Genomic DNA, 27,784 nt, shown 5'->3' on the forward strand with positions numbered 1-27,784 from the left:
TTTTTCCTGTGGTCATGTATGGATGTGAGAATGGGACTGTGAAGAAGGCTGAGTGCCGAAGAATTGATGCTTTTGAACTGTGGTGTTGGAGAAGACTCTTGAGAGTCCCTTGGACTGCAATGAGATCCAACCAGTCCATTCTAAAGGAGATCAGTCCTGGGTGTTCTTTGGAAGGAATGACGCTAAAGCTGAAACTCCAGTACTTTGGCCACCTCATGCGAAGAGTTGACTCAATGGAAGACTCTGATGCTGGGAGGGATTGGGGGCAGGAGGAGAAGGGGACGACAGAGGATGAGATGGCTGAATGGCATCACTGACTCGATGGACATGAGTCTGAGTGAAGTCCAGGAGTTGGTGATGGACAGGGAGGCCTGGTGTGCTGCAATTCATGGGGTCACAAAGAGTCGGACACGACTGACTGACTGAACTGAACTGAACTGAAAATGGATTATTCTAGCCATTCACACTTGAGTGTGAATCAAGTTTACTAACTCTCTTTATTAGGAATTTAGCTCACAACCGAGTTGTAGTGATCCCTGACCAACAGTTATTTTGTTGATTATTTGTAGTGATCCCTGACCATCACTTATTTTGCAAGTCTCCCCATTCGACTTCAATTGCAGTTCTGACATCCATCTATCTTTCTTCTCTGCTCAACTCACCTCTTCATTGCCCAGGTAACTGTTCTGTTCTTTCCTGGACCATTGCGCTGGCCTCCAACCTTGCCTCTCTGGCCTCAGCTGTAAACTCTACTCCGATCAGTTCTCTACATAACAGCAAGGATGACAACCCATCCTGTCATTCCAATCCCCGACTTGCCATATTTTTGTGGCTAAGCTAGCTGCCAGGGTTCCTAATGATCAGACCACTGTGACAGTCCCAGCCCCATGTCCGTCCACACTGACCTCCCTGGAGTCCCCAGACGGACCCTGCCCTCTCACTCCCTGCCCGTAGCCCTGCTATCACTCTTCTCCAGCCCTCCTCTCCCGGCTACAATCGACAATCCACTCATTTTGACTCAGATTAGAGATGCTTCACTCTGAGAAGTGTTTCATGACTGTTTTTGAGTTCGGGAAGCTTAACCCTCATTTGTGCCTCCCTAGGAGACCCCCAGCCAAAGACTGACCCCGTATGATGTGGGATCCTCATCTCTCCCTTGGCTGTGCTTGTCTAATCCATCAGGGGGGTAATGAAAATAGGTATTCTATAGAAACATGCTAAATAAAGTAATACGTAAAAACTCCAACAAAGGATATTCTCTCAAAAAAAGAAAGATGGACCACATGCTTTGGGAGGCCCCTAGCAATGCCTAGCTTTGGAAGATGGAGGACTTGGGAGGTCACTAGTCATGGCAAAAGGTGGATCTAAATTCAGTCTTGCATCCTGAGTACCTTCTAGTTGAACAAGCAGATTCAATTTCCTCTTGCAGAGAAGCCTGCCCTCAATCACTGATTTTTTTTTTTTTTAATGAAAGTGAAGTTGCTCAGTTGTGTCTGACTCTTTGTGACCCCATGGACTGTAGCCTACCAGGCTTCTCCATCCACAGGATTTTCCAGGCAAGAATACTGGAGTGGGTTGCCATTTCCTTCTCCAGGAGAGCTTCCCAAGCTAGGGATTGAACTCAGGTCTCCTGCATTGTAGGCAGACTCTTTATCATCTGAGCCACTTTAGTTTTGGCATGTAGGATCTAACTGCCTGACCAGGGATCGAAATCAGGCCTCCTGCATGGGAAGCATGGAGTCTTAGCCAATGGACCATCGGGGAAGTCCCACCCCAGTATCCTTGGGACCAACCCCCTGACCCCATTACATGTTTCCGCAGAGCTACAGCACCGTAGATGACCCTTTCTTAATGTTTATCTTGCATGAAATTATTTTTTCAGTATTTTTTTCTGGCCAGATTGTAAATTCCATGAGACTACAGATGGGGCTAATTTGTTCATGGTGACATCACTCAACCTCACACTTGAGCATTAACTAAAATACTATCTGAAAAAGTACACACAGAATGGCTTCGACTTGAGTTCTTCAAAAAATATTATTATTTGCAAAAAAGGAGCCAACATTAATATAATTATTGATTCAAGAGATACCTGTGTTGAATGCTTGATGCCAAGCGTGGCAGACGTGGTCCCTCACTTACTAGAAGATTAAAGGAGACAAGCAGGTGAATAATAATTCCAAGTGGACAGAAGGCAGGGGTCAGATGCAGTCATTCCTGGGCTCATGTGCCAGGCCTGTCAGGGACCTTCTGCCTGGTGCTGAGCTATTTGCTGAAGTTGTTAGAGCTTCAGTTTTCTCAATTATAGCATGTGAACCTATGCAGGGAGCTGAGAGACAGCATATTAAAAATATCCAACAAGAGCCTAACACGGAGAAGTGTTTGATATATTTAACTGGTACAATTACGTTAGAAGGCAAATGTGATGTGTGGTGTCATGATTTCATCATCCCTGGAGAACAGGATGGGAGAGAAGACAGTAGAGAGAGAGGGGTATGCCAAGGGGGAGCCCCCTCTCCCATCTGAACCAAAAGCAGAATTTACAAAGTGAGCAGTTTTCTTCTCTTGAGAGTCCTTTGGACTGCCAAGAGATCAAACCAGTCAAGCCTAAAGGAAATCAACACTGAATATTCATTGGAAGGACTGATGCTGAAGCCGAAGCTCCAGTACTTTGGCCTCCTGATGTGAAGAACCAATGCATTGGAAAAGGCCCTGATGCAGGGAAAGATGGAGGGCAAGAGGAGAAGGGGACGACAGAGGATGAGATGGTTGGATGGCATCACCAACTCAATGAGCATGAGTTTGAGCAAACTTCAGGAGCCAGTGAAAGACAAGGAAGCCTGGTGTGCTGCAGTTCACACGGTCACAAAGGGTCGAACATGACTTAGCCACTGAATAACAACAAAAGACAAGAAGAAACAGGCTCAGAGAGGTGAACCGACTTGCCCACGCTCTCACAGTTCACCCGTGGAAGAACCTGGCCTACCGGGTTTTCTTCCTCCAAATCTGGTGATATTGCCTGTATGTCCTGCTGCATCCACATCCTGCAATTCACTCGGTATGTGTTTATTATTTTTTAATATTTATTTGGCTGCATTGGCTCTCAGTTGCAGCACCTGGACTCCAGCTGTGGCCAGTGGGCTCAGAAGTCACAGCACGCGGGCTCAGGTGCTCTGTGGGTTGTGGGATCCTAAGTCACCGACCCAAGATCAAACCCGAATCCCCTGCACTGCAAGGCAGATTCTTAACCACTGGACTGCCAGGGAAGTCCCTTGGTATGTGTTTACTGAGCGTCTGCTGCACTGGACCCTGATGACGCAGTGAGGAAATGCAAGGCAGTCTGGGAAGGAGAGTACCATCCTCTCCTTTCCTAACTGACACCTCCCATCATGCCTTGACTCTCTGGAGAGGAGCAAGGCATCTGAAAGCAGGCAGTGTGGAATAAAGCAGCTCTTCACTAATGAAAAGGGTGGTGCATAAATAATCAATACTGTAGACTTCTGCACGAAAAGCCCATTTCCACTGATTTATATCCTCTTTTAGAAATAACCTGTACAATTATATTGCATCCATAAGCAGACTGATGTAACGGAAAGCCCATCATAGCCCAGACACCATTTAGCAACCTACTATTTAGTCCCCAGGATTTTAAGGAAATTAGATAATCATTTAAATGAGACTGCTGAAACTGTTTGGCAGAGAGGGAGAGGGAGAACACAATAGCGTTTGCCAACTTAATTCTCAAAATAGTAGAAGGTGGACTTCCCTGGTGGCACGGTGGATGAGAATCTGCCTGCCAATGCAGGGGGCATGGGTTTGATCCCTGGCCAGGAAGATCCCATATGCCCTGTGGGGTAGCTTGGCTCATGCGCTACAACTGCTGAGCCCTCCAGAGCCCACAGGCCGTAACCACGGAGCCCATTCGCCACAATTACTGAGGCCTGCACACTCTCGGGCCCATGAGCCACAACTAATGAGCCCCTGTGCCGCAACTACTGAAGCCCACGCGCCCTAGAGCCTGTGCTCCACAGTGAGAGAAGCCACTGCAGTGTGAAGCCTGCACGCCACACGTGGAAGAGCGGCCCCCACTTGCAGCAGCTAGAGAGAGCCAAGGAGCCAATGAGGGGGACTCCCCTGGCGGTCCAGTGGTTAAGACTCTGCCCTGCAATGTGGGTGACGAGGCTTCAATCCCTGGTCGGGGAACTAAATCCCACCTGCCATGGAACAACTAAGTCCACATACGACAACTAGAAAGTCCAAGCACCTCCATGAAAGATCCTGCATGAGACAACAAAGATACCAGCTAAGACCCAATGCAGCCAAATGAATACGTAAATAAACATTAAAAAAATAATAATCCAGTGAGGTCTCATTTCAACTCGCCTGTGCCTCCAACATTAACTGAGCACCTGTGATGTGCCAGCAACTCGGATGGACCCCAAGGGCAACAGAAGGGACCGCACCCCACAAGCTGGGAGCTGAGGCTGCCGTGTTTGTTCACCCTACGTCACCATCCTTGTGCAGAGCCTGAGGCACGGGAGGCGCCTAATGATCACCTGACTAGTGAACAAACCAACAGCAGTGTCTCTCCTTACGGCATCCTGATGAGGTGTTAACAGTAATAACAAGCGTCCATGTCTTATCCTCATAACTCCGGATCCCCACAAGAGGGACCTGAAGATGCTCACAAGGAGCAAGGGTGTATTTAGAGCAAAGGGTACAGAGGAAAGAACCCAACAGAAATGGAGCAAAAAGGAAAAAAATAAAGAAGAGCACAGTGCATCTGGGAGAGGGGAGATTTCCACGTGGAAGTCAGGCCTGTGCCTCAGTTTCCCTCCACGTGCCCACCCCCGACAGGCACACGCCTCCCATCAGTGAGGGCGGGGCTGTCAGGCCACAGAGCTCAGCACAGAAGGACTTGCGAAGCCACGCACATGTGTGCATGCGCTGGGTGAGCACCATGCCCTTCGAGGAAGATGCTGCTCTTCACTTCTCAGTGATCCAAACAAAAGGGAGCCGGCATTTCCTCTCAAGGACACACGTTCCTCCATCTGGGGAAGCACCTTCTAAGGGAAGTGGAGGAAGGAAGGCCTTCACGTTGGCGGCCGGCGTGTTCCTCTGAGGCACAGTCCTCTGCTCGGGCAGCATGTCTTCTGTGATCGCCGCCAGTGAGCACAGGACCGGCGAGGCTCAGAGCACCAGCACGAAACAGATCTGTGGGAAAGTTAGAGGCCTAACCATCTCCCAACTCGGGCTTTTGATCTCTTTCATCTTGATGTTCTCAGATTCTAGGATCTCAGCCACTCATTCACTCAACAAAGCCTTCCTGAGCATGTGCCCTGTGCAAGGCGCACCCACAGGAGCCAAGCAAACATTCACCTGCCCGCAGAGCAGACGAGCCCAAGCCCTTTCTCTGGTTACCATCAACCCAGTGCTGATTAACCGAGGGGCTTCCCTGGTGGCTCAGTTGTTAAAGAATCTGCCTGCAATGCAGGAGGCCCAGGTTCAATCCCTGGGTCAGGAAGATCCCCTGGAGAAGGGCATGGCAATCCATTGCAATATTCTTGCCTGGAGAATTCCATGGACAGAGGGGTCTGGCAGGCTACAGTTCACAGGGTCACAAAGAGACATAACTGAGCAAATAATACTTTCAGTTTTTCAGCAGCTGAAGACAGGTGGGGAGTTGGCATCAGGCTGAATTAAAATGCCAGCTTGGCCCCTGCCCAGCTGTGTGACTTTACAGATACGGCTTAACCTCTAAGTTTCTTCAGTTGTCAAAGGAAATAGGAAACTGTTTTGTGGAAATGGATGGAATCCACATGCATCAGTGGTTTAATAGAGTATCTTGGTGTAAAGCAGGCATTCAGATATGTGATTTCAGGGACTTTCCTGGTGGTCCAGTGGTTAAGACTGTGCTTCCACTGCAGGGGGTGTGGGTTCAATCCCTGGTCTGGGAAGTAAGATCCCACATGCTGCACATTGAGGACAACAAATAAAAGCAGAATTAAAAAAAAAATGATTTCAAATGATGAGTATCACACTTTTCACTTGGAAAAGTGGGAAAAAGTGCTCCTTGGAAGAAAGGTTATGACCAACGTAGACAACATACTAAAAAGCAGAGACATTACCTTGCCAACAAAGGTCCGTCTAGTCCAGGCTATGGTTTTTCCAGTAGTCATGTATGGATGTGAGAGTTGGACTATAAAGAAAGCTGAGTGCTGAAGAATTGATGCTTTTGAATTGTGGTCTTGGAGAAGACTCTTGAGAGTCCCTTGGACTGCAAGGAGATCCAACCAGTCCATCCTAAGGGAGATCAGTGCTGAATATTCATTGGAAGGACTGATGCTGAAGCTGAAACTCCAATATTTTGGCCACCTGATGCAAAGAACTGACTCATCTGCAAAGACCCTGATGCTGGGAAAGATTAAGGGCAGGAGGAGAAGGGGATGACAGAGAATGAGATGGTTGGATGGCATCACTGACTCAGTGGACATGAGTTTGGGTCCATCTGGGAGTTGGTGATGGACAGGAAGGCCTGGCATGCTGCAGTCCATGGGGTCTCAGAATCAGACATGACTGAGCAACTGAACTGACTGACACTTTTCACACAAACATGGAATTTAAACATTTTAATTACTCCTTTGCCTCACACACTAGATCCCATGACCCACTGAGGGTAAAGACTGAGTTTTGTTCATTTTTGTCCCTGTGGCACACAGAGGCCAGCAGAGCGGAGGACTAGCAGATAAGTGAACAGACTCCCAGATTCCGCCGCCCAAGGAGGCGGGGCTCTGAGAACGAGGGGAGTCCTAACGTCTGTGTCTCTCCACAATGTGGCTCTTCCTCCCCCGGGCAGTGGAGTGACCCCACTTCTTTCAGCAAGAAGAAAGTGAGTGTGCCCCAGCTCCTGAGGAAAAAAGGCTTTCTCCCGACTGTGAGTCACTGGATTCCTGACCTTCAAGTAGAATCTGTCAGACCCTGAGCACTGACGGTCAATTTTACGTGTCCATAGGGCCCGTCCGTGGTACCCAGATAGGCAGTCAAGTGTTATTCTAGACGTTTCTGTGCAAGTGTGTTTCAGAGGAGATTCACATTTAAATCATGATTTGAATCATGGGTAAAGGTTATTCACACAGCATGGGTGGGCCTCGTTCAATCAGTTGAAGATATTAAAAAAAAAAAAAAGACTGACACACACATTACCTGTCCTCCCCACTCTAAAGGAGAAAGAAGCCCGTCGTGCAGTCAGCAGATGGCCTTTGGACTCAAATTGTAACTGTCCCCTGGGTCTCCAGCCTACTAGCCTGATCTGCAGATTTTGGACTTGCTGGCCTCCATATTCACATGAGACAATTCCTTAAGATAAGTCTGTCTATCTCTCTGTCTCTTTATACATGTGTATGTGTGTGTGTGTGTGTATGTACACATGTGATCTTACTATCCTATTGATTCTGTTTCTGTGGAGAATCTGAATACACCAAGCACAAGTCAAGTGTCCCCAGTTGTACCAGGAAGTGTCAGGATATCACAATATAAGAGACCACAGCGAGGACTCAAGGAGGCCTCCAGAGTGATCTCACCCAATCCTCTTTCTAGATATTGAGAAACCGAGGCCCAGAGAGGGCAATTATCTGGCTCAGGGTCACACAGCGGGGTGGAGCAGAAGCCAAGAACAGGGAACATCTAAGACCCTCCACGTCCCTCCCACACGACAACACAAGGCTCTTGGGGTAACATTCAATTTAATTATGTGGACAAATGCAAAGAAAAATAAGACCAGCAGAGGATTTTATCGAGCACTTTGGTGCCAAGCTCTCCGCTGCAGGATTTTATATGCTTACTTCATTTAATCTTCTCAGCAACCCTTCGAGGCAGGCATTAGTATCCTCTTTGACAGATAAGCCGTGAGTGGGAGAGGGAAAACAGTTCCCCTGGGGCAAAGCTGCTGGTGTTTCTGGAGGTGGGAGGGGAAGGGGATGCAAGCTGCAGCTTCAGCCCTAAATTGGAAGCCCTCTTTGCTTAAGATGCTGCAGGAAAGAGCAAGGCTGCAGGACCAGAGACGCCTGGGCTCCTGGGGAAGGAGGCGTGTCACGTCATGGCAACTCTCACCCCCCGAGGATTTTTCATGCCAATGACCTTACTTTGCTGTGAATCTCTAGTTCCTGCACATGTCTCTGCACACAAAGGCTTATTTTGAAGGGAACACCTGTTCCCTAATCGCTCCAGCTGATGCTGCAATCTCCACAGATTGTGATGTTATTTGCTAATGCACTGGGCTTCTCGGGGACTTGAAGGCACAGCCCGTGAGGGAGGCGGGGGAGTGGATTTTATTCCTTGCTTGGCAGCCCTTGCCTTGCGGGGGGCGGGGGGGAAGGCACAGGATGGGCACGGGGCTCTGAGCCCACATAATCAGATGGGACCCAAATGGAACTGGTCCTGAAAATAGCCCATTGAGCTGTGAGCAAGTTCACCACTGAGCACCCACCAATAAGCTATTTTATCTGACTCTTGTGAAAGACAGAGATGTCTTCTTTGACACACATCCCCAAAAATAGCCAAGAAAAGAATGGAGGGGGAAAAAAAAGATACTGTATCTTGCGCCCGCTGTGAGCCTATTTCTGTACTAAAATCCTTTCTAAGGTATAAGTATTGTCCCATTTTAGACTGAAGGAGCCTAAATTTTTACAGGGTGAATAGAGTCCGCCACATCACAAAGTATTGAGCAGAGCAGATATTTGAAAGCATAGCCTTCTCTCTGCCTCATCACTGCAGTGATGCTCGGCCTCTCCAGATGTAACAGAATCAGACAGGCGGAGATGATCTACACTGCTCCTCATCCCAAGCCACACCAGGTCCAGGGCTTCTGAACGGTTCCCTCTTAGCATCCAGGTGTCCATGGAGATGCCTCGCTCTCCCCCTGCTCTCTGTCTGCCGTCGTATAAGGCAAGGAACCCCTCTGTGACTCAGCTCTCTCACTGCTCAGAGTTCTATATGAACATGACCAGGTATTTGGATCAGTCATCCATCCAACACACACCTCCTGAGGGTTAACCACATGTGCCGGGCATGGTGCTGGGCCCTAAGGATGTGGAGTTGAAGGCACTGGGCTCTGTCCCCAGCTGTCTGGAGCCCAGTGGAGGAAAGACAGAGATGCCTAGAGTTGACTGTAGAGAAAGCATTTGGGAGGGAGAATTTCTTGCTAGGAGATCAGACAGCACTTCTCAGAGGGGCATTCGAGGATGTGCAGACAGGCACCCAGCAGTTCCTTCAGGGCAGACACCCGATCACCATCATACCCTGTGCTCCTGTGGTCCCAGCAAAGGCTCATGTCTGGGGATAGAAGTGTCGTCAAAGATGCATTGAATTGATCTACAACCCCTGATATGCCCTGATGTTCCAAACCATGTTGCCTGGAAAACAGAGTCTAAGTCGGAGATTTTCAGGTGGGTCTACTGGGGAGGTCTCAGAGGCAGAGCATATGCAGGAGTGAGAAGCAGCATGGGACAGAGGATGAGGCTGGGCTATGATATGGTCACGATAAAGCCTTTGATCAAGCCTTGGGGGGTCTGGAGCAGGGATGGAACTTTTTACCTATTACAGCAACGAACACACATACTCACCTGCGAGGTTATTGAGTATCAGCAACCCCACTCTACAGGTGGGAAAACTGAGGCTCAGAGAAGTGAGCAAATGAAGGATGGAGCCAGGTTTTGAAATGAGCTTATGGTCAAAGGGCTTTTGAGGTTCCACATGGTCCAGGAGGGAAAGCCTCTTACAACATGTCCCATGACCTCCATGGAACCATATTTTTCAAGGGGCCATATGACAGGGGTACCATGTGAAGACCCTCCTCTCTGCCACTACCCTGGGGGCTGGCATTAGGAATATGATTGATAAATGTAGCAGCCAACCAAAGAAGGAACGGATGGGTCAACAAGAGATAAGGATGGAGGGAGCAGAGAAATTCTATATGCAGCATCTGAAATGAACAGAAGTCTCACAGAACAGACACAGCCTGCCAAGTGAGGTCTGCAGTCTTGGGGCCACTGCCCCACGCAGACGTTACCTCTGAGGAGGTCGGCTTGCAGTATCCAGCTCCGAAGACCAGGTTTTCCAGGGAAAGGCTAGACTGCTCTGGTCCTGTGTCTGGGCCGCCTTTCCCAAGCCAGGAGCCTCTTCCTGGGCGAGTAAAACTGTAAAGAAGTGAATTGAAAGAATTGAAAATGTGTCTAACTTTTGTCAAAGGATGTAAAGGAAAAGATGGTGCCATTAATTCCGCCTCCTTGACGCTGTTGCTGGGGAGCCTGAGATAAGCCATTTAGAAGAGATAGTAGGTGGTCCTAGAGGTAAAGAACCAGCCCGTCAATGCAGGAGACACAAGAGATGTGGGTTCAAGCCCTGGGTCAGGAAAATCCCCTGGAGGAGGGCATGGCGATCCAACTGCAATATTCTTGCCTGGAGAACCCCACGGACAGACGAGCCTGGAGGGTCACAGTTCATGGAATGGCACGAAGTCGGACACAACTGAAGCGACTGAGCATGCACACACAGCTCACCCCCGAGGGATGCTTGGGTGGGACATTTATGGATGCCACTAGGACAAGTGGGTGTAACTGGCACATGAGCTTTGGGGCCAAGGATGTCACACATTCCACTTTGTCTGTAAATGCCCACAACCTGCTTGATGAGATGCATGGAGGCAGAGGTGACTTAACCACAGGGGAAGGCAGCATGGGATCTTGAGCAGAAAGACAAGGGGAGGCTCCATCTGATGTGGTATGAGTCCTACAACTACTCCTGTCATTGGTACAACCCAGAGTGAAGTCCTCCAACCCCCAGGCCCCTCCTGAACCTCTGTTCTTCTGTGGGAGAAGGGAAAACAGTATCCACCTCCACGATATGACCACACAGAAGTTTCATAGGATCGTGGATGTCAAAGATTTTCACTGTGTCAACACTAGTTAGAAACTCTGTACCTGTTCCACAGACAAAAATACAGACCCTGCTCAGCTCTGCAAGTCATCACAAGATTAACGAGCACAGAGAGATGGTAACCATCCATCTTAGGATCAAGGGAGATGAGAAAAGCCCATGGGAGTTGGTGGTGGTTTAGTTGCTAAGTCATGTCCAACTCTTGTGATCTCATGGACCATGGCCCACCAGGCTCTTCTGTTCATGGAACTCTCCAGGCAAGAATACTAGAGTGGGTTGTTATTCCCTCCTCCAGGGGACCTTCCTGACCCAAGGACTGAACCCTGTCTCCTGCATCTCCTGCAACTGCATGTGGATTCTTTACCCACTGAGGCCTACCAGGGTTTAAATTCCAGCAGCAGCATTTTCCAGCTCCATGGGGACAGTTTTAAACCTCCCTGTATCCTCATAAGTCAAAAAGGTTGATACCAGCACCTTAACAGTGGCGTTGTCTGAGGATTCCATGAGTTTAGCCACGTGCAAGTACAATGTCTGGCAAAGAACAACGATGCAATAAATGCTAGAAGTTCTTGTCAATAATACCACAAAATCATAAAATCTAACATAACCATTATTCTATTTATATAGCTATTGTTAATAATACCACAAATACAATCCACTCTAATAGAATCATGTCTTGGAATTGTTTCGAACCGAGATTTGAAGCAACTCTACAGTTTAGCTAGAATGTGGATAAATGGAACACTGCAGTAGAAATGGAGAATTTGTGTATGAGCCATGATGCTCATGGCACATTCAGAGGACCAACTGCAAATTAGTCACTAGAATAACTCATCGTTGACTTCAGTGTGACCTTGAGCTGCCGAGTCCCTCAGGTGTACCCAGTTGAGGTTTAAACACTGAGGGTTAAACAGACCTGAGTCTGTTTCAGGGAAGGATCTTTTAAGGTAAAATTTTCATTCCACACCTGCTTCTTCCTCGCTGGACTTAACAACTGATGCTAAAACTGCTTTTCTGGAAAAACTGGAGCTTGCCCTACTTGACAGGTATTTCCCATAACCTTAAAGGGTTCCCAAACACTGTGAGTGAACTCATAGGAATCCTTCCTGCAGAGCCCAGAGAACAGAAGGCAGGTCTATTTTTACCCCCATCCCTGGAGAAGCCTCAACTCTGCTGGTGAATTTCTATCTGCGCCGCTCTCTGGCAAGGTGGCTACAGACAAACTTGCAAAGAATTATTTCTGTTAGGAGGTTAAACTTTCTATGCAGAGGAGCTGAAATAGCCCCATTAGCAGGCAGAGCCCAGGACGGAGCTCAGCAAGCAGATGGGCATGGTGACCAGGGAAGTACAGCATGGTCACATCACCCCACCAAGATCTCATTTCCTACATGCTGACCCCAGCAGGGGATCAGGACACTGACCCCCACGCAGCCATGAGTGGGGACTGGAGTCTCCCCAACCTGCATTTCAACCCCCAGCACTGAGAAGTGTCCTGAAAAGGGACATCAGGAAAGTTCCCTTCCAGAAACTGCATAATACAAGATTTCATCCCCAAATATCTCTCTGCTCTCATGTGTAACCCACACCCTCACGCATGGAGGAGGTTTGAAGCGAGCTGATGGCACCTCTGGTCCTGCCAGGCATTTGGATGAAGATGCCCGGGTATGATAGGACATGCTTGTTGTTGCCAGTTCGGGCCCTCTGTTGTGGCATTCATAGAACCTCAATGCACCTTGAGGCCATGGAGATGCTGGGACAATTCCCTGAAGAGAAAGCATGGGACCACTCAGGTGGTCCTACCCGTAAACAAACAGCCACCGGAGGAGGGGGCAGAAAACTGCATTCTGGGCACTGTCCTCATGTGAGACTCACTAAAACCTATGTGGACAGCCCCCACGAGTGTCCTGGCTTAGAGATGGAGACCGTGTATCTCAGAGATGTTAGGTGGCTTTTCAAATAAGGCACAGTTAGAAAGAAGCCAGGTCAGCTGAAGACAGCAAGTTGAAACCATTCAGCTCCTAGGTTCCCCATCCATGTCCTCCCCCAGGCCCCTGTCCACCTCTCCTCTGCCCCTCAGGGAGGCTCAGAGCTGAAATTTGCAGCCTGGGGGAGCTTCTCTGGTCTGCACTGATGTCCCCTGGGCAGCTCTCAGCATCTCAGCCACATGGGAGACTCAAGCATAACAAGGAAACCAAAGCGGTCACCCTGCCCCCAGAACCACAGGACATGTAACCTCATACCTGATCAGCGGCTGCTGCAGGGCCACCAGGGCGGCGTGGATGGTCACCGAGATCACCGACAGGTGGAAATAGTCGAACATGACGGGCACCTGGTGATGCAGGCCTCTCCGGGGGTGGAAGTGCAGGCCCAGCACACGGCTGCTGATCACGGGGACCCCGGCCATGTCCCTCAGCCTGCAAGGGAGGAGAGTGATTTACGTGAGTGGTGGTGGCGCATCCCTGCCTCCAGGAGAGTCCCATGGCAACCTTGCCCACACACAAACACTGTGCACCCATTGGCTTATCCAATCCCTCCCTGCAAATAACTCTGCCAGGTAAAAACTTTTTTGCCATGATGGAAAAATGAAGCAACCGAGGCTCAGAGATGGAAAGCAACCCCGGGGACCTCACACAGCTGCTATGTGGCAGAGCTGGGCTCACACTCTGCTATCACGGATGCCGAGCTCACCTTGCAGTGATGAAAAGATGCCCAGATGCTTTTCCAGGCTCAACAGTGAAGCCCTCCTGGACTCCCATGTCCCAGCGTGCTCTTGTGTTTCCCCCATGGGCCCCCAGCACAGCACTTCCTTGCTACCACTGTGTTTTCTGCAAGAGTCCTACCTCTTAAAGGCAAGAACTGTGACTAATTCACTGTTGAATCCCTAACACCAAACACAGAATTGGGCACACATCAGAAATCAGTCAGATATTTATCAAAAGGGATATGTGACTGAATGAATAAATGACCTCCGAAGAGCAATCGAGTCTGATCAGTTTCATCCAGGATTCCCCATACCTCCTCTCTCGTGTTTTGTAACTGATGGAGACAGAATTCAGTTATTTGGGGGGGGGGGGGTCTCAATATAGGAAAGGACTGAACTGCCTTCAATCTTTCCCACCCTAAGGCTGGGAAAGATTGAGGGCAAGAGGAGAAGGCGGGTGACAGAGGGTGAGATGGTTGGATGGCATCACTGACTTAATGGACAGGAGTCTGAGCAAACTTCAGGAGAGAGGAAGGACAGGGAAGCTTGGTGTGCTGCAGCCGATGGGGCTGCAAAGAGTCAGACACAACTGAGCGAAAGAACAACAAAACGACAAGGTGGGAGAAAACAGAGATGAACTGGATGGCATTGAGAAGAAAATCAAACAAACACAAAACAGAGAAAGGGCCCTGGTGTTTAACTGGAGGGGAAGAGATGGCGTGAAGAGCCGTGTGTGTCCAGCTGAGGTCTTTCATGTGTAGCCTCAAGGACTGAGCCTGAGAGCAACTAAGGGAAGGCACACAGGGGTGACCTGTCCCTTGAAGTAAAGAGGAATGTCCTGATAGGCAGGACTGCCCAGGACAGGGTGGGATCTTTCGGGGAGAAGTGAGGCCCCCATCCCTGTGCAAGCACAGAGTCATGGCTCTTGGTAGAGCAGCAGTTTCAAATGCAAGGTCAGGCTAGAGCAGGTTTCCCAGCCTCAGTGATACAGACCCTTGGGAGCTGAACAATGCTCTGCTGGCGAGTGGGGTGCAATCTATGCATCATGGGATGTTTAGGACTATCCCTGGATCCCACCCACTAGAAGCCAGGAGCACCCACCCCCTGCCCAGAGTGACAATCAAAAATGTCCCCAGGGGGCCCTCCTGGCCATCCAGTGGTTAAGACTCTGAGCTCCCAATGCAGGGGCATGGGTTTGGGTTCGATCCCTGCTCAGGGAACTAAGGTCTTGCATCCACGCTGTATGGCACAGCCAAAAAATTAAAATGTGAAAAAAAAATTTAATAATGAGAAAATGTCTCCAGATTTGGCCAAATTCCCCTGGGGGACACAATCATCCCATCCACACTGAGAACCACTGGACAGGGTGGACATTCAGAGCCCTTGCGCCCCTGACATCACCTGGCATGCTCCTCCGTTTTGATCCTGCTCAGGCCTAAATGGATCCAAAAGAAGCTGACTGCCTGGGTCATGTTTCAAAGCCTGAAGTCTACCCCCAGGATGTAATAGAGATGCTTTGTCATTCCTAAACCCAATTTATGAAAATTAAAAAATATGGCATTTTCAAGTCCTGCCCGGCCTCTGGCTTCCTGTTCCTCTTAGCTAATCTTATACTCCAAGGAAACACTCGGCTCTGATGGTTATTAAGTACTTTGTGCTATAGGGAGGAAGTGACCCACGGAAACTTGCGCCACACACATCTAGGAAGCCACAGAGAGGAAGATGACACTGATCCCTGGGCCACGCGCTTGGCCCGGCTTGGATATTCCCTCTCTTAATCCTCATAACAGACCTGTGAGGTACAGAACCTGTAATGAAGCCTGTCTTATAAACGAGACTACTGAGATTTAGAAAACTGCTGGAATGCACCCAGTGTCTCATGGTCAATGAGCTCAGAGCCCATTGCTGAGTTACATTTGCTTTGGGCCAGTCCCCAGCACGCACGTAGCCTCTCTGTTAACTACTATTCTGATGGTAATAAGGCACGTTTATTGTATCTCGCATACCTGATCATTTCCCACCCTGGAGGGCTGGGTAGAGGAAGACTTCTAGGCTGAGTTTAGGATCAATGACAAGGTTCTGTGATCCAGTGGAAATGTGTGCCAGGGAGATATGGATGAACACCTCTGAAGGAAGAGGCGTAAGAATATAGATCAGGGGGTCCTAATGAAATTAATAAAGTGAGTGAATGATAGAAATCCTAGATTGTTGACAGGGAACATGAGAACAATACAGACAAGGACTTCACTTCTGAGTTTATAGCTTAGAAAGAAGGCCAGCTTCATATGGGGCTTCTGAGTTCCACATGGTGCTAGAACAATAAGTCCTGGGGATGGGGTGAGGAAGGTAAGATTTCTCAAGCATCCACAACCCCTCCAAAAGGTAAGCAGAAGTGATGAGAGAAGCAGGTGGCCAGAAGGGCTTGGGGTGCAGATAAAGACAAGCGTGAGGAATCTGTGATGCTGAGCACAGACCCAGTGGCAGGCCCATGGACAGATCCTCCTGCCAGCCAAGCCACGAGGCACTACCATCTACATACACATCAGCAGGTGTCTATTCTCAAAGCAGAGACATAGTCAGGTTTCTAACATTTTAGAAATGGTCCCTCTGATTCAACACCCCATGTTATGAAAACTCCCTTAACAATCAGACACATCTCAGGGATGGGACAGTCCTTAAGAAAGGAAGCAAAGCTCTAACAGGGACTCTGAAATTTGAAGGGTTTGGGAATCATTCCACTGGCATCAGCCCCTTGGCCACCTGATCTCCTATTCCCCACTGGAGAAGGCGAAGCATTTGCTGAAGAGGTTGTGGAGTTCAGAAGCGAGGATTAATTTGCATCAAGTGGTCAGACTGTGCTGACATTGTGCTAATAAAACCAATGGAAAAGAAGCACCTCCATCTTCACCTTAAGCCTAATCAGGGGAGTCTTCAAGGGGGCATGCCCTGTGTCCCCTAGAATAGAAGGAACACAGGTCCTGGTGCCTGACGTATCCTGCAAAGGTCCTCAGGAAAGAAGTTGAGGGTAGCTGGGAAGGCCAAAGAAAAGTGAACCGCAATGGGGTGGGAGTCCCCACCAGTGTGAGATGAGGATGAAAGTGCTGTGGTCATTATCCAAGAGCCAGATGTGCAGTCCCCAGAGAAGAATCTGCCAAAAGAGCTTCTGGCAAGGAGTGAACGACCCAACCATAAGAGGCATCATTATTTCAAAGAACTGCAGGGGTTGGAGGAGAGGGGAACCAGCTAAAGGGCCTAGCTCCAAGGAGTCACAAGCACACCCCAAGAGTAGATAAAGCAGTGATCCAGCATCTACCCTGTGAAGCGTCCTGCCTGCAACTGAACCTGTGAAGCATGACTCCCAGCGCCATCTGCAATCTCCTCCCTTGTCTCTGTGCCTGACCCTGAGAGGCCCACACAATCTGGGCAGAAGGAAACAGGAAGCTGTAAGAGGCTCCACAAACCCTTTTGCTACAGTGGGAGTTCCCCACCCTGAGAAATCTCGGAGCTGGGGTGCAGTGGAGCCAAGAGGCAGTGCCGATCCCAATAATCTTTGGGATCATTCCCCAGTGGGAATGGACTTTTTCATACCTGAAAAAAGAACTATTTATGACATGAAAGAACAGGCTGTGACATGACTGTTTCACCCCTAGGGTAGAAGGAAGAGGCCACAGAACAAGCTTAAAGGAAGCAGTTATGAGAAAAAGGAGGGTTGCTTCCTTACTGAATCAGTAGGTTATACATCAGTGGATTTTCAGAGTTGAAACATAAGAGCAAAAATTCAGTGTAAAGATGAGGATCCAGGCAGAATCTCCTCTGATGCAGAAGGGGCCTTGAGGTTTGTAGGCTTATAGGGTCAATCATCGGAGAAGGCAATGGCACCCCACTCCAGTACTCTTGCCTGGAAAATCCCATGGATGGAGGAGCCTGGTGAGCTGCAGTTCATGGGGTCGCTAAGAGTAGGACACAACTGAGTGACTTCACTTTCACTCTTCGCTTTCATGCATTGGAGAAGGAAATGGCAACCCACTCCAGTGTTCTTGCCTTGAGAATCCCAGGGACAGGGAAGCCTGATTGGGCTGCTGTCTATGGGGTCACACAGAGTTGTACACGACTGAAGCGACTTAGCAGCAGCAGCAGCAGCAGGGTCAATCATCTAAAGACCTAATTAATACTGCATTGCAAGTGTATGGGGGTGAGTGCTGGAGATAAGAAGGTGCTAGTGAATAAAGCTGGGAAGTCAGGAGTTGTTGGTGTCTGCAGCCACTGAGCAAGCTGCCTAAAAGGCACACAGCTTGAAATGACCACATAGATATTGCTTGTCCACGTTTCTTCAGCTGATCAGGAACCAGGTTTCTAAGCGAGGTTCTGAGGTTCATGGCTATCAAGATACCCTAGAGCTGGAGAAGGGCTGAGCAGACGGAATTGTACCATCATGCTTGAAGGATTCCAAGGACACTCACTGTTGTTCACTGTCCGTAAAGTGCAAATCCACCTTGAGCTGGAAATCGACTTCACTTACCGCTTCTTCAACCTGGAAGAGAAACAACGTTTAAGGATTGCAGGAGTCAGATCTGGTTGAGAGAAAACACTGAGGTGGTCAATTTCCCAAAGTAAAAAAAAAATAATAATAATAATAAGCTCATTGCAAAATAAATATCATTTATGTGTAAAGCAGAATTTCCATGTTCTATGGAATTCTGGTGGCACAGGGCATCCGTATTACATGGAAAATGGAAGGGATTTATGCAGTCAGATTTCAGGAAAAGTCAGTTTACAGGAAAATAAATGTTAAGTCAGTTTTCTAGCTTGCAGGACTGTTGAGAAACTTATTTCCCAAAGAGATTTTATCCGGAATCTTCAGAAGCAGAGGTGAAGGGTTCTCTGGCACCTGCTTTGGAAAGGTGAAAGCAGGGAATTTCCACAGAGGAAACCCCACTTGGCTAGAGATGGGAAAATGATGGAGGTGGCATTACTTGTGGCGCCTTCGAGGGGCTGGCACTATCCTTCAGGTTTGGAGAAGGAAATAAAGTCACTTCCCAAGGCAACTCAGCTTCACAAGAAAGTGGACCCTGCACTTTTGTCTTGCAATCCATTACATGTAGCCTTTTATGCTTTCAGACACTTCAGCATTTCACATCCTACCCGTGACTGTTTCCATTCTCAGCTTTTATTTACTATTTTATTTTATTTTATTTTTAAACTTTACATAATTGTATTAGTTTTGCCAAATATCAAAATGAATCCGCCACAGGTATACATGTGTTCCCCATCCCGAACCCTCCTCCCTCCTCCCCCCCCATACCATCCCTGTGGGCCGTCCCAGTGCACCAGCCCCAAGCATCCAGCATCGTGCATCGAACCTGGACTGGTAACTCGTTTCCTACATGATGTTTTACATGTTTCATTGCCATTCTCCCAAATCTTCCCACCCTCTCCCTCTCCCACAGAGTCCATAAGACTGTTCTATACATCAGTGTCTCTTTTGCTGTCTCGTACACCGGGTTATTGTTACCCTCTTTCTAAATATATGCGTTAGTATACTGTATTTATGTTTTTCCTTCTGGCTTACTTCACTCTGTATAATAGGCTCCAGTTTCATCCACCTCATTAGAACTGATTCAAATGTATTCTTTTTAATGGCTGAGTAATACTCCATTGTGTATATGTACCACTGCTTTCTTATCCATTCATCTGCTGATGGACATCTAGGTTGCTTCCATGTCTTGGCTATTATAAACAGTGCTGTGATGAACATTGGGGTACACGTGTCTCTTTCCCTTCTGGTTTCCTCAGTGTGTATGCCCAGCAGTGGGGTTGCTGGATCATAAGGCAGTTCTATTTCCAGTTTTTTAAGGAATCTCCACACTGTTCTCCATAGTGGCTGTACTAGTTTGCATTCCCACCAACAGTGTAAGAGGGTTCCCTTTTCTCCACATCCTCTCCAGCATTTATTATTTGTAGACTTTTGGATCACAGCCATTCTGACTGGTGTGAAATGGTACCTCATAGTGGTTTTGATTTGCATTTCTCTGATAATGAGTGATGTTGAGCATCTTTTCATGTGTTTGTTAGCCATCTGTATGTCTTCTTTGGAGAAATGTCTATTTAGTTCTTTGGCCCATTTTTTGATTGGGTCGTTTATTTTTCTGGAGTTGAGCTGTAGGAGTTGCTTGTATATTTTTGAGATTAGTTGTTTGTCGGTTGCTTCATTTGCTATTATTTTCTCCCATTCTGAAGGCTGTCTTTTCATCTTGCTAATAGTTTCCTTTGATGTGCAGAAGCTTTTAAGGTTAATTAGGTCCCATTTGTTTATTTTTGCTTTTATTTCCAATATTCTGGGAGGTGGGTCATAGAGGATCCTGCTGTGATGTATGTCGGACAGTGTTTTGCCTATGTTCTCCTCTAGGAGTTTTATAGTTTCTGGTCTTACGTTTAGATCTTTAATCCATTTTGAGTTTATTTTTGTGTATGGTGTTAGAAAGTGGTCCAGTTTCATTCTTTTACAAGTGGTTGACCAGATTTCCCAGCACCACTTGTTAAAGAGATTGTCTTTAATCCATTGTATATTCTTGCCTCCTTTGTCAAAGATAAGGTGTCCATATGTGCGTGGATTAATCTCTGGGCTTTCTATTTTATTCCATTGATCAATATTTCTGTCTTTGGGCCAGTACCATACTGTCTTGATAACTGTGGCTTTGTAGTAGAGCCTGAAGTCAGATAGGTTGATTCCTCCAGTTCCATTCTTCTTTCTCAAGATCGCTTTGGCTATTCGAGGTTTTTTGTATTTCCATACAAATTGTGAAATTATTTGTTCTAGCTCTGTGAAGAATACTGTTGGTAGCTTGATAGGGATTGCGTTGAATCTATAAATTGCTTTGGGTAGTATACTCATTTTCACTATATTGATTCTTCCAATCCATGAACATGGTATATTTCTCCACTCAGCTTTTAAAACACTGTATTCTTTGACTAGCACGGGAACCTATTTGTTCTACTTGCCAACTTCTCACGCACACCTAAAAGATGGTGACCCCAGGAGTCACTTGCTAAAAACCAGATCTCACTGATGCCCCCATTCAGGAAACCCAGGTGAGTACCACATGCCTGGGACAGGGGTCACCTCCTCCTCACCCTCAGGCCGGATGGGACCATTCTCCTCCATGAACCGCAAAACCATGTTGTTGTTGTTTTCTATCTTAGCATTCAATGCTTCCTATAAAATCGTCTCAGCTTTATAACTTTGGGGTTACAAGCCCATGAGACAAATATCAGGTTGGCCAAGAAGTTCATAACATGGTACATAAAAACCCAAACAAACTTTCTAGCCAACCCAATATTAACTTCTCAATGGACATGAATTTGAGCAGACTCCAGGAGATAGGGGAGGACAGAGGAGACTGGTGTGCTGCAGTCCATGGGTTTGCCAAGAGTCAGACATGACTTAGCGACTGAACAACAACAATGTTAGCTGCCAACACCTTCTGTTTAGTCCTCATCACATTTCTTACTGTGTTTTGAACAAGCAGAAAACACTTAGGAATCAGGCAGTTTTCACATTTCCATCGCAGGTTTCCAGCTTCTGAAAAAACAATCCCCGGATCTGGCCACGCTGAGCTGGCATTCAGAAGCTCCACTTGGCTCAGGGGACTCACTGAGAAACTCCATCTGCCTGTGGCTAAACCCCTCTGGCCACTTTCTTGCCTCGTGTCCCCTGTAATCTGATATCATTAAGGGACAGACTAGGCTTAATCCATTCTGGATCCACAGCTCCAGGAAAAATGCCCCCCATGTGAAGAGCATTCATGAATAAATGTGTTTCTTCTCCACCCCCACCTCTAGATTCTGTTTCTTTACAAGAATGCCCTCATTCTGCAGGGATGGAAGTCTCCTACCCAAAAGCCTCTTCGGAAGCATGTTCCTGGTTAAGCATAACTTAGGCAGAGACATATGGATGAAATTTATCTTTAGCTTCCCAGGGTTTTAAAATTTGTGAAAAAAAAAATCTAAGCATTTCAAAGTTCACATTTTGCTGAATCTGAGAGCTATGAATAACTTCCTCTCTTAGCTTTGTTTTGCATAATCATGCACCCCGCTTTATACACAAAACCCAAGCAACTCAGCCTCTTGTCACCAGCCCCTGGGGAGTGAGACTGGCAAAACCAGCCCTCCTAACCACCTCCGAGCATGCATTTGTCTACTGAACAAAAATTCACTGTAGGCTCCAGTTTTAAACTTGCTGCAAGGCTCTTTGGAGCAAAGAGAGAAATTCAGGAGCAGGATCAGCTGTCGCTAGATGGAGCCTGGCTATGACTTCACTGAGGTCCCAATACATCTTTAATTGCAAGATGCTCCAGAAGGCAGTCACTGGTTTCTTGAACCATTCACTTCTCTCATTTCTTCATTACCTGCCTCTCTCTCCAAATACACACTCTCACATGCGCATGCGTGCACGTGCGTGTGCCCGCGCACACACACACACACACAAACGCACACACACACACACACACAAACTTGCTCTTCCATTGCCCTGACTTATTCTGGTTAAAGAGATGGCTTCCTTTCAAGGGTGTTTTTTTGTTTAATTGAAGAGGAGCTGACTTACAATGTTGTGTTAATTTCTGCTACTTAGCAAAGTGATTCAGTTATGTGTGTGTGTATATATATATATATAAAATATGTGTGTGTGTATATATGCATAATATATAAAGAACATAAAAACGTTTTAAAAGAATATTAGAGTACATACATATATGTGTAAAGAATATGTAAGTACAATATAAGTAAAAACTATAAAAAAGAATGTGTATATGTATACATTGTTTTTTTACATTTTTTTCATTACAGTTTATCATAGCTTATTGAAATAGTTCTCTGTGCTATACAGCAGGACCTTGTGGTTTATCCACCCTATATATAGTAGCTTGCATCTGTTAACGCCAGCCTCCCAGGTGGGTGACTTTCTACTGTTTTATACTGTAATAGAAACAATAACCTAGCCAGGATTTACAGAAGGGTTACTCTGTAGCGACACTGTATAGGACACATACCACTGCCATACACTATCTTATTTAATGTGGGAATAACTGAAATAAGACATATTTTCCCCAGTTACAAATGAAGAAATTGAGACTCAGTGTAGGAAAGTCACTTCCAAGGCTTAACTAGTTAGTGGGTTCAAAGTCCAGATTTAGTCAAGGGTTTCTCACTTCTTCAGTCTTCTCCCTCAGTCTAACCTGTGTTGTGGGTTGTACAGTTTAAGGTAACTGATTTCAACTCCACTTATAATAGTAATTCTTGTGTCTTCTCTTCCCTTGTGAACCTCTTTTCTGAGCTGTACCACAGCTGAGGGGATAAGAAAGCAGCTTTGGAAGCCAAGTTACATGGGTGCAGATCTTGCTCTGTCTTTTAGCATCTGTGTGACCTTGGGCCAACCAACCTAAGTTTGTTTTTCATCTGTAAATTGGGGGTAAAATGATTATGCTTACACTCCTTGCCTACATGCTAAGTTGCTAAGTCGTTCTGATTCTTTTGCAACCCCATGGACTGTAGCCCACCAGGCTCCTCTGTCCCTGGGATTCCGCAAGCAGGAATACTGGAGTGGGTTGCCATGTCCTCCTCCAGGGGATCTTCCCAACCCAAAGGTTGAACCCGAGTCTCCAGTGGCTCCTGTACTGCAGGCAGATTCTTTACCACTGTGCCCACTCAGCGGGGAAGCCCACTCTTACTCCATAGATCACTGCTTTTGTGTAACTATGCAAGAAAAAGCACATAAAAGTGTGTGAAGAAAGGCCATTCTGCACTTATTGTAGCACAGGCAATTGTGTGCTGCCTGTGTCAGCACTGCATATGCCTACTGCTCACACCCAGGACTGTGTGCATGTGTGACCATGAACTCTGGCCTCCTGGCCATACGCAATGCTTTGGCTACCATAAACACATTCCCTAGAGCTAACACATCCATGCCAGAGATACAGCTTTTATGAACGTATCTAATTAACTCTAATTGTCACTCATCCAGATGCAATGATTAATGATAACACTGTTTGCTGCCATAAAGATTAACCCCAACACAATAATAAATTATTAGCTAGTAAAGATAAGTGACTTTCCACACAGAAGAAAACACAGTGTTCCATAGGAACAACGTCTTGTACAAAATGAACACAGGACTAAGTGCTGGCAAACATGCCCCGTTCATGCTCAGAACTTGGCTTGTGGCGACCTCATGTGATCTCAACTCGAGTGTTGAGTGCAAACCTTGAAAAGATTTGAACTCATAGGGGCAGGAAAGAGAGTCTGATGGAATTCAGATGGAATAATGACTGAGAGACCTGAGTCATGTCCAAAACCCAGCCTCCAATCATAACCATTCTGTCCATGAAGCTCTCTGAGATCAATGTGCCAAAGGACAATGGCCCATGAGAAGTCAAGTGACCTTCTCTTAGTAGAATTCGGGGAAGCTGAGCTTGGGCATGCAGCCTAACCGGGAGTCCCTGAGCCCCCAAAACCACCTCTACTTATCTTTGCCTAAATGGCAAAGAGTACCCACCAGAGTCCAGGAAAGAAGTAGATGATGGATTCAGTTCATTAAACAGAGTTGATTTACAAAGGTGTGGGGAGAACGTAAGGAAAGCAACCAGTGATGATGGTTGGGTACCTTGGGGTTTAGTAACGGCAGGATTCCTCACCACCTTCCCATCCCTACCTCAGGGCCTCTGTTCTAGTGGCACCCTCTCCAGGGATGCCTGGCTCCAAGGCCTCTGGGCTTTGACTCATACTGTTCCCCCTGTATGGGATGCCCTTCATCTTTCTCTTAGTCTGAGGAAGTCTTAGTCCTGGCATCTCAAAGCCGGCTTCGTTGTGAAGGCATCAATGTCTCCCTGCAGAGTTCCCCTCCATCCTCCGTGCCCTGTGCTCATCTGCAGATACAGCGGCACGTGCATCTCAGCTACTAGTTGCTGTTCAGTCGCTAAGTCGTGTCTGACTCTGCAACCCATGGACGGCAGCACGCTAGGCTCCTCTGTCCTTCGCTGTCACTTGGAGATTGCTCAAATTCATGTCCATTGAGTCAGTGATGCTATCTAACCATCTCATCCTCTCCTACCCCTTTCTCCTTTTGCCTTCAGTCTTTCCCAACATCAGGGGTTTTTCCAATAAGTCAGCTCCTCACTTTAGGTGGCCAAAGTATTGGACTTTCAGCTTCAGCATCAGTCCTTCCCATGAATATTCAGGGTTGATTCCCCTTAGGATTGACTGGTTTGATCTCCTTGCAGTCTAAGGGACTCTCAAGAGTCTTTCCAGCTACCAGTGCCTGTCTGTATGTCTTTTTTCTGATGAAGCATCCATCCTTTGAGGGAGTACTCCTGGTGCCTTCTTCAGGCTTTCTCATCATCTGAGGGCCTGCCCCACATCCCTTCACAAAGTAGGTACTCAGCAAACACTTGCTGATTGACCCACTGACAGAGACCCAGCAAGTTAGTCAACAGGATTCACTTGGTACATGAAACAAGCAAGTAAACAAACAAAAGCATGAGTACAAAACTGGCTAAATCAGGAAGTGCAGGAATGCTCTAAAATCCCAAGTCCTGATCTGTCAGATTTCAGAACAAACCCAGAGCATCTTCTTTGCGCCCCATTCTCCTAGCAATGGGGCTTCCCAGGTGGCACAGTGGTAAATAAATCACCTGCCAATAAAGGAAACATAAGAGACATGGGTTTGATCCCTGGGTCAGGAAGATTCCCCTGGAGGAGGGCATGGCAACCCACTCCAGTATTCTTGCCTGGAGAATCCCATGGACAGAGGAGCCTGGCAGACTACAGTCCATACGGTTGCAAAGAGTCAGCGTAACTGAAGCGACTTGGCAGGCTCCTAGCAATGGGTACAAAAGGCACAGGAGGACTCAGCACTTGTGGCTGGTGGTAGGCTCAGGACTTACCCTTTCACCGTCTAAGAGCAGATGAGCTCGGAAGATCACGGCATCATTGATGGGCACCTCCTCGTTCCTGTATAAGATCTGGAAGACCCGGCTGCGCAAGGTGCTGTCGTGGACGCAGGCTGAGTGTGGGCTGCTGCTGTCTACAAAACAAGAACCGGTAGAAGCCCATGAACTCCCGTCCTTCCCTGGATCCTCAGCCTTTTGGGCTATCAGTCCAGCTCAAGGAAAGCAGTGGCCCCAAACTGCATTTCAATTCCCAAAGACCAAGGTCTACAGATGAACACGACTCCATCATGGAAGATTTATGGTCACCAAATGTCAGAAAGAACATTGTTCAATCCTTTGTAAGTCGTGAGATCTTAGCAAAATCACTTGCCATCACGTGGGCAATGCTCCTTGGCTGGACAGTGAAAGTGAGAAAGTGTTAGTGGCTCAGTTGTGTCCAACTCTGTGCAACCCTATGGACAGCAATCTGCCAGGCTCCTCTGCCCATGGAATTCTCCAGGCAAGAATATTGGAGTGGGCTGCCATTCCCTTCTCCAGGGGATCTTCTCAATGCTGGGATCAAACTTGGGTCTCTCACATTGCAGGCAAATTCTTTACCATCTGAGTCACCAGGGAAGCCCCTGGCTAGAAATTAGTACCTGTGAAATTCTTCTCTTGCTTACACACCCCTTCCTCCATAATGTCTTCCTTAATCCCCCTCTCCAAGAGATAATAACACAGAGATAAAGACAGAAATTGCCCTCCCTTCTCCAGAGATGCCCTAGTGCCCACAGAATCTCTCTCTCTCCTGAAAATGTGGCTTATATACCACACAAGATATGAAGGATAATCTGTCTTTCATTTTAGATAAATGTGTTAATTCTCATTATACTAGATATCCAGTTTATTAAGGAATCTGTTCAACTTCATGTCCTCTGATACATTCTGTGCATGCGTGCTCAATCGTGTCCGACTCTTGGCGATCCTATACAAGCTCCTCTGTCCATGACCCTATACAGGCTCCTCTGTCTATGACCCTACACAGGCTACTCTGTTCATGGGATTCCCAGGCAAGAATACTAGAATGGGTTCTAAATGTACCCTAATCCCTAAACACTGACTCAGAGTTAAGTTGAATTTCAGGATCTTCCTGTGTCCATTGATCAGAATTACTATGGAGAGAAAAATGGGTGAATTCCTCCAAATCACTTAAACTGCACAGTTAGAAAAATCTAGAAATCTTCTAAAATCAATAATATTAATATTTATATAAAGTAATCATTATGCATTCATAATAATGGCCAAACAAGTGGTATTTCACAGCTTCCAACATATTTTTTAAATGTGTTTCTTTCCTTAGTCCTTACAGAAAATTGCTAGGGTAAGTCCTCATCACAGATGAAGAGACCAAGGTGCAAAGAGGAGGAGGCAGGTGTCCCATCGGTTGCTACAGGAGGAGGTGCTGTGTGGACCCATCCCCAGGTCTATGTATAACATCCGGGAAGAGAAGTCTCCGGTGAATGAGCAAAATGCTCCCATTTCAGACTTCCCTGGTGGCACAGTGGGTGGGAGTCTGCCTGCCAATGCAGGGGGCACGGGCTCGGCCCCTGGCCCGGGAGCATTCCACATGCCACGGAGCAACGGGGCCTGCGTGCCACAACTACTGAGCCCACGCTGTAGAGCCCAAGCGCCGCGATTATCGAGCCTGCTGCAGCTACTGGAGCCGGCACACCCAGAGCCTGTGCTCTGCACCAAGAGAAGCCACCCCAATAAGAAGCCTGCGCACCGCAATGCAGAGCAGCCTCCGCTCACCGCAACTGAAGCCCGTGCAGCAACAAAGACTCAGTGCAACCCAAAATGAATAAATGCCTAATTTTTAAACACACCCGTTTCCTAGCAAAAGGTAAGCTCTATTGAGAAACAACTAATGTGACTGCCAAAGGAAGCAAGAAAATGTTTTAAAAAATGAGCTCAACCAGCAAGGGGAAACAGCTTGAGTGCCTTGTGCAATGTCCCCAGCTGGCTCAAACTGTCCCTCAGAAACAGGGACACACGGTCACGGCCGCCACCCCATGCGCAGTGACACTGCACACCTGCCTTGTTGCTTCAGAGGAGGGAGAAAAAAAGAAATGTAAAATCCCAGGTTGTTTCCACGGCTGCTCAGATTGGCACTTCATCATGAAGGAAATAAAATTACTGGCTCAATGCAGCCCTATTTAGACCTGTTGGA

The 27,784-nt window shown here is 47.4% G+C and overlaps 1 protein-coding gene across 1 annotated transcript in view; it reads right to left on the reverse strand.

The window, feature by feature from the left end:
- The window catches only part of FAM135B (family with sequence similarity 135, member B), a 150,531-nt gene that overhangs the window by 62,064 nt on the left and 60,683 nt on the right, over positions 1 to 27,784 (reverse strand). The window contains exons 3-6 of the mRNA XM_010834787.1: positions 25,570 to 25,709; positions 18,094 to 18,164; positions 13,173 to 13,346; positions 10,067 to 10,193 (exon numbers count right to left, since the gene is read on the reverse strand). Of these exons, the coding sequence (XP_010833089.1) occupies positions 10,067 to 10,193; positions 13,173 to 13,346; positions 18,094 to 18,164; positions 25,570 to 25,709 (512 nt within the window). The remainder of the gene's footprint in view (positions 1 to 10,066; positions 10,194 to 13,172; positions 13,347 to 18,093; positions 18,165 to 25,569; positions 25,710 to 27,784) is intronic.

This window comes from Bison bison, unplaced genomic scaffold (assembly GCF_000754665.1).
Source record: "Bison bison bison isolate TAMUID 2011002044 unplaced genomic scaffold, Bison_UMD1.0 scf7180017864036, whole genome shotgun sequence".
NCBI lineage: Eukaryota > Metazoa > Chordata > Mammalia > Artiodactyla > Bovidae > Bison > Bison bison.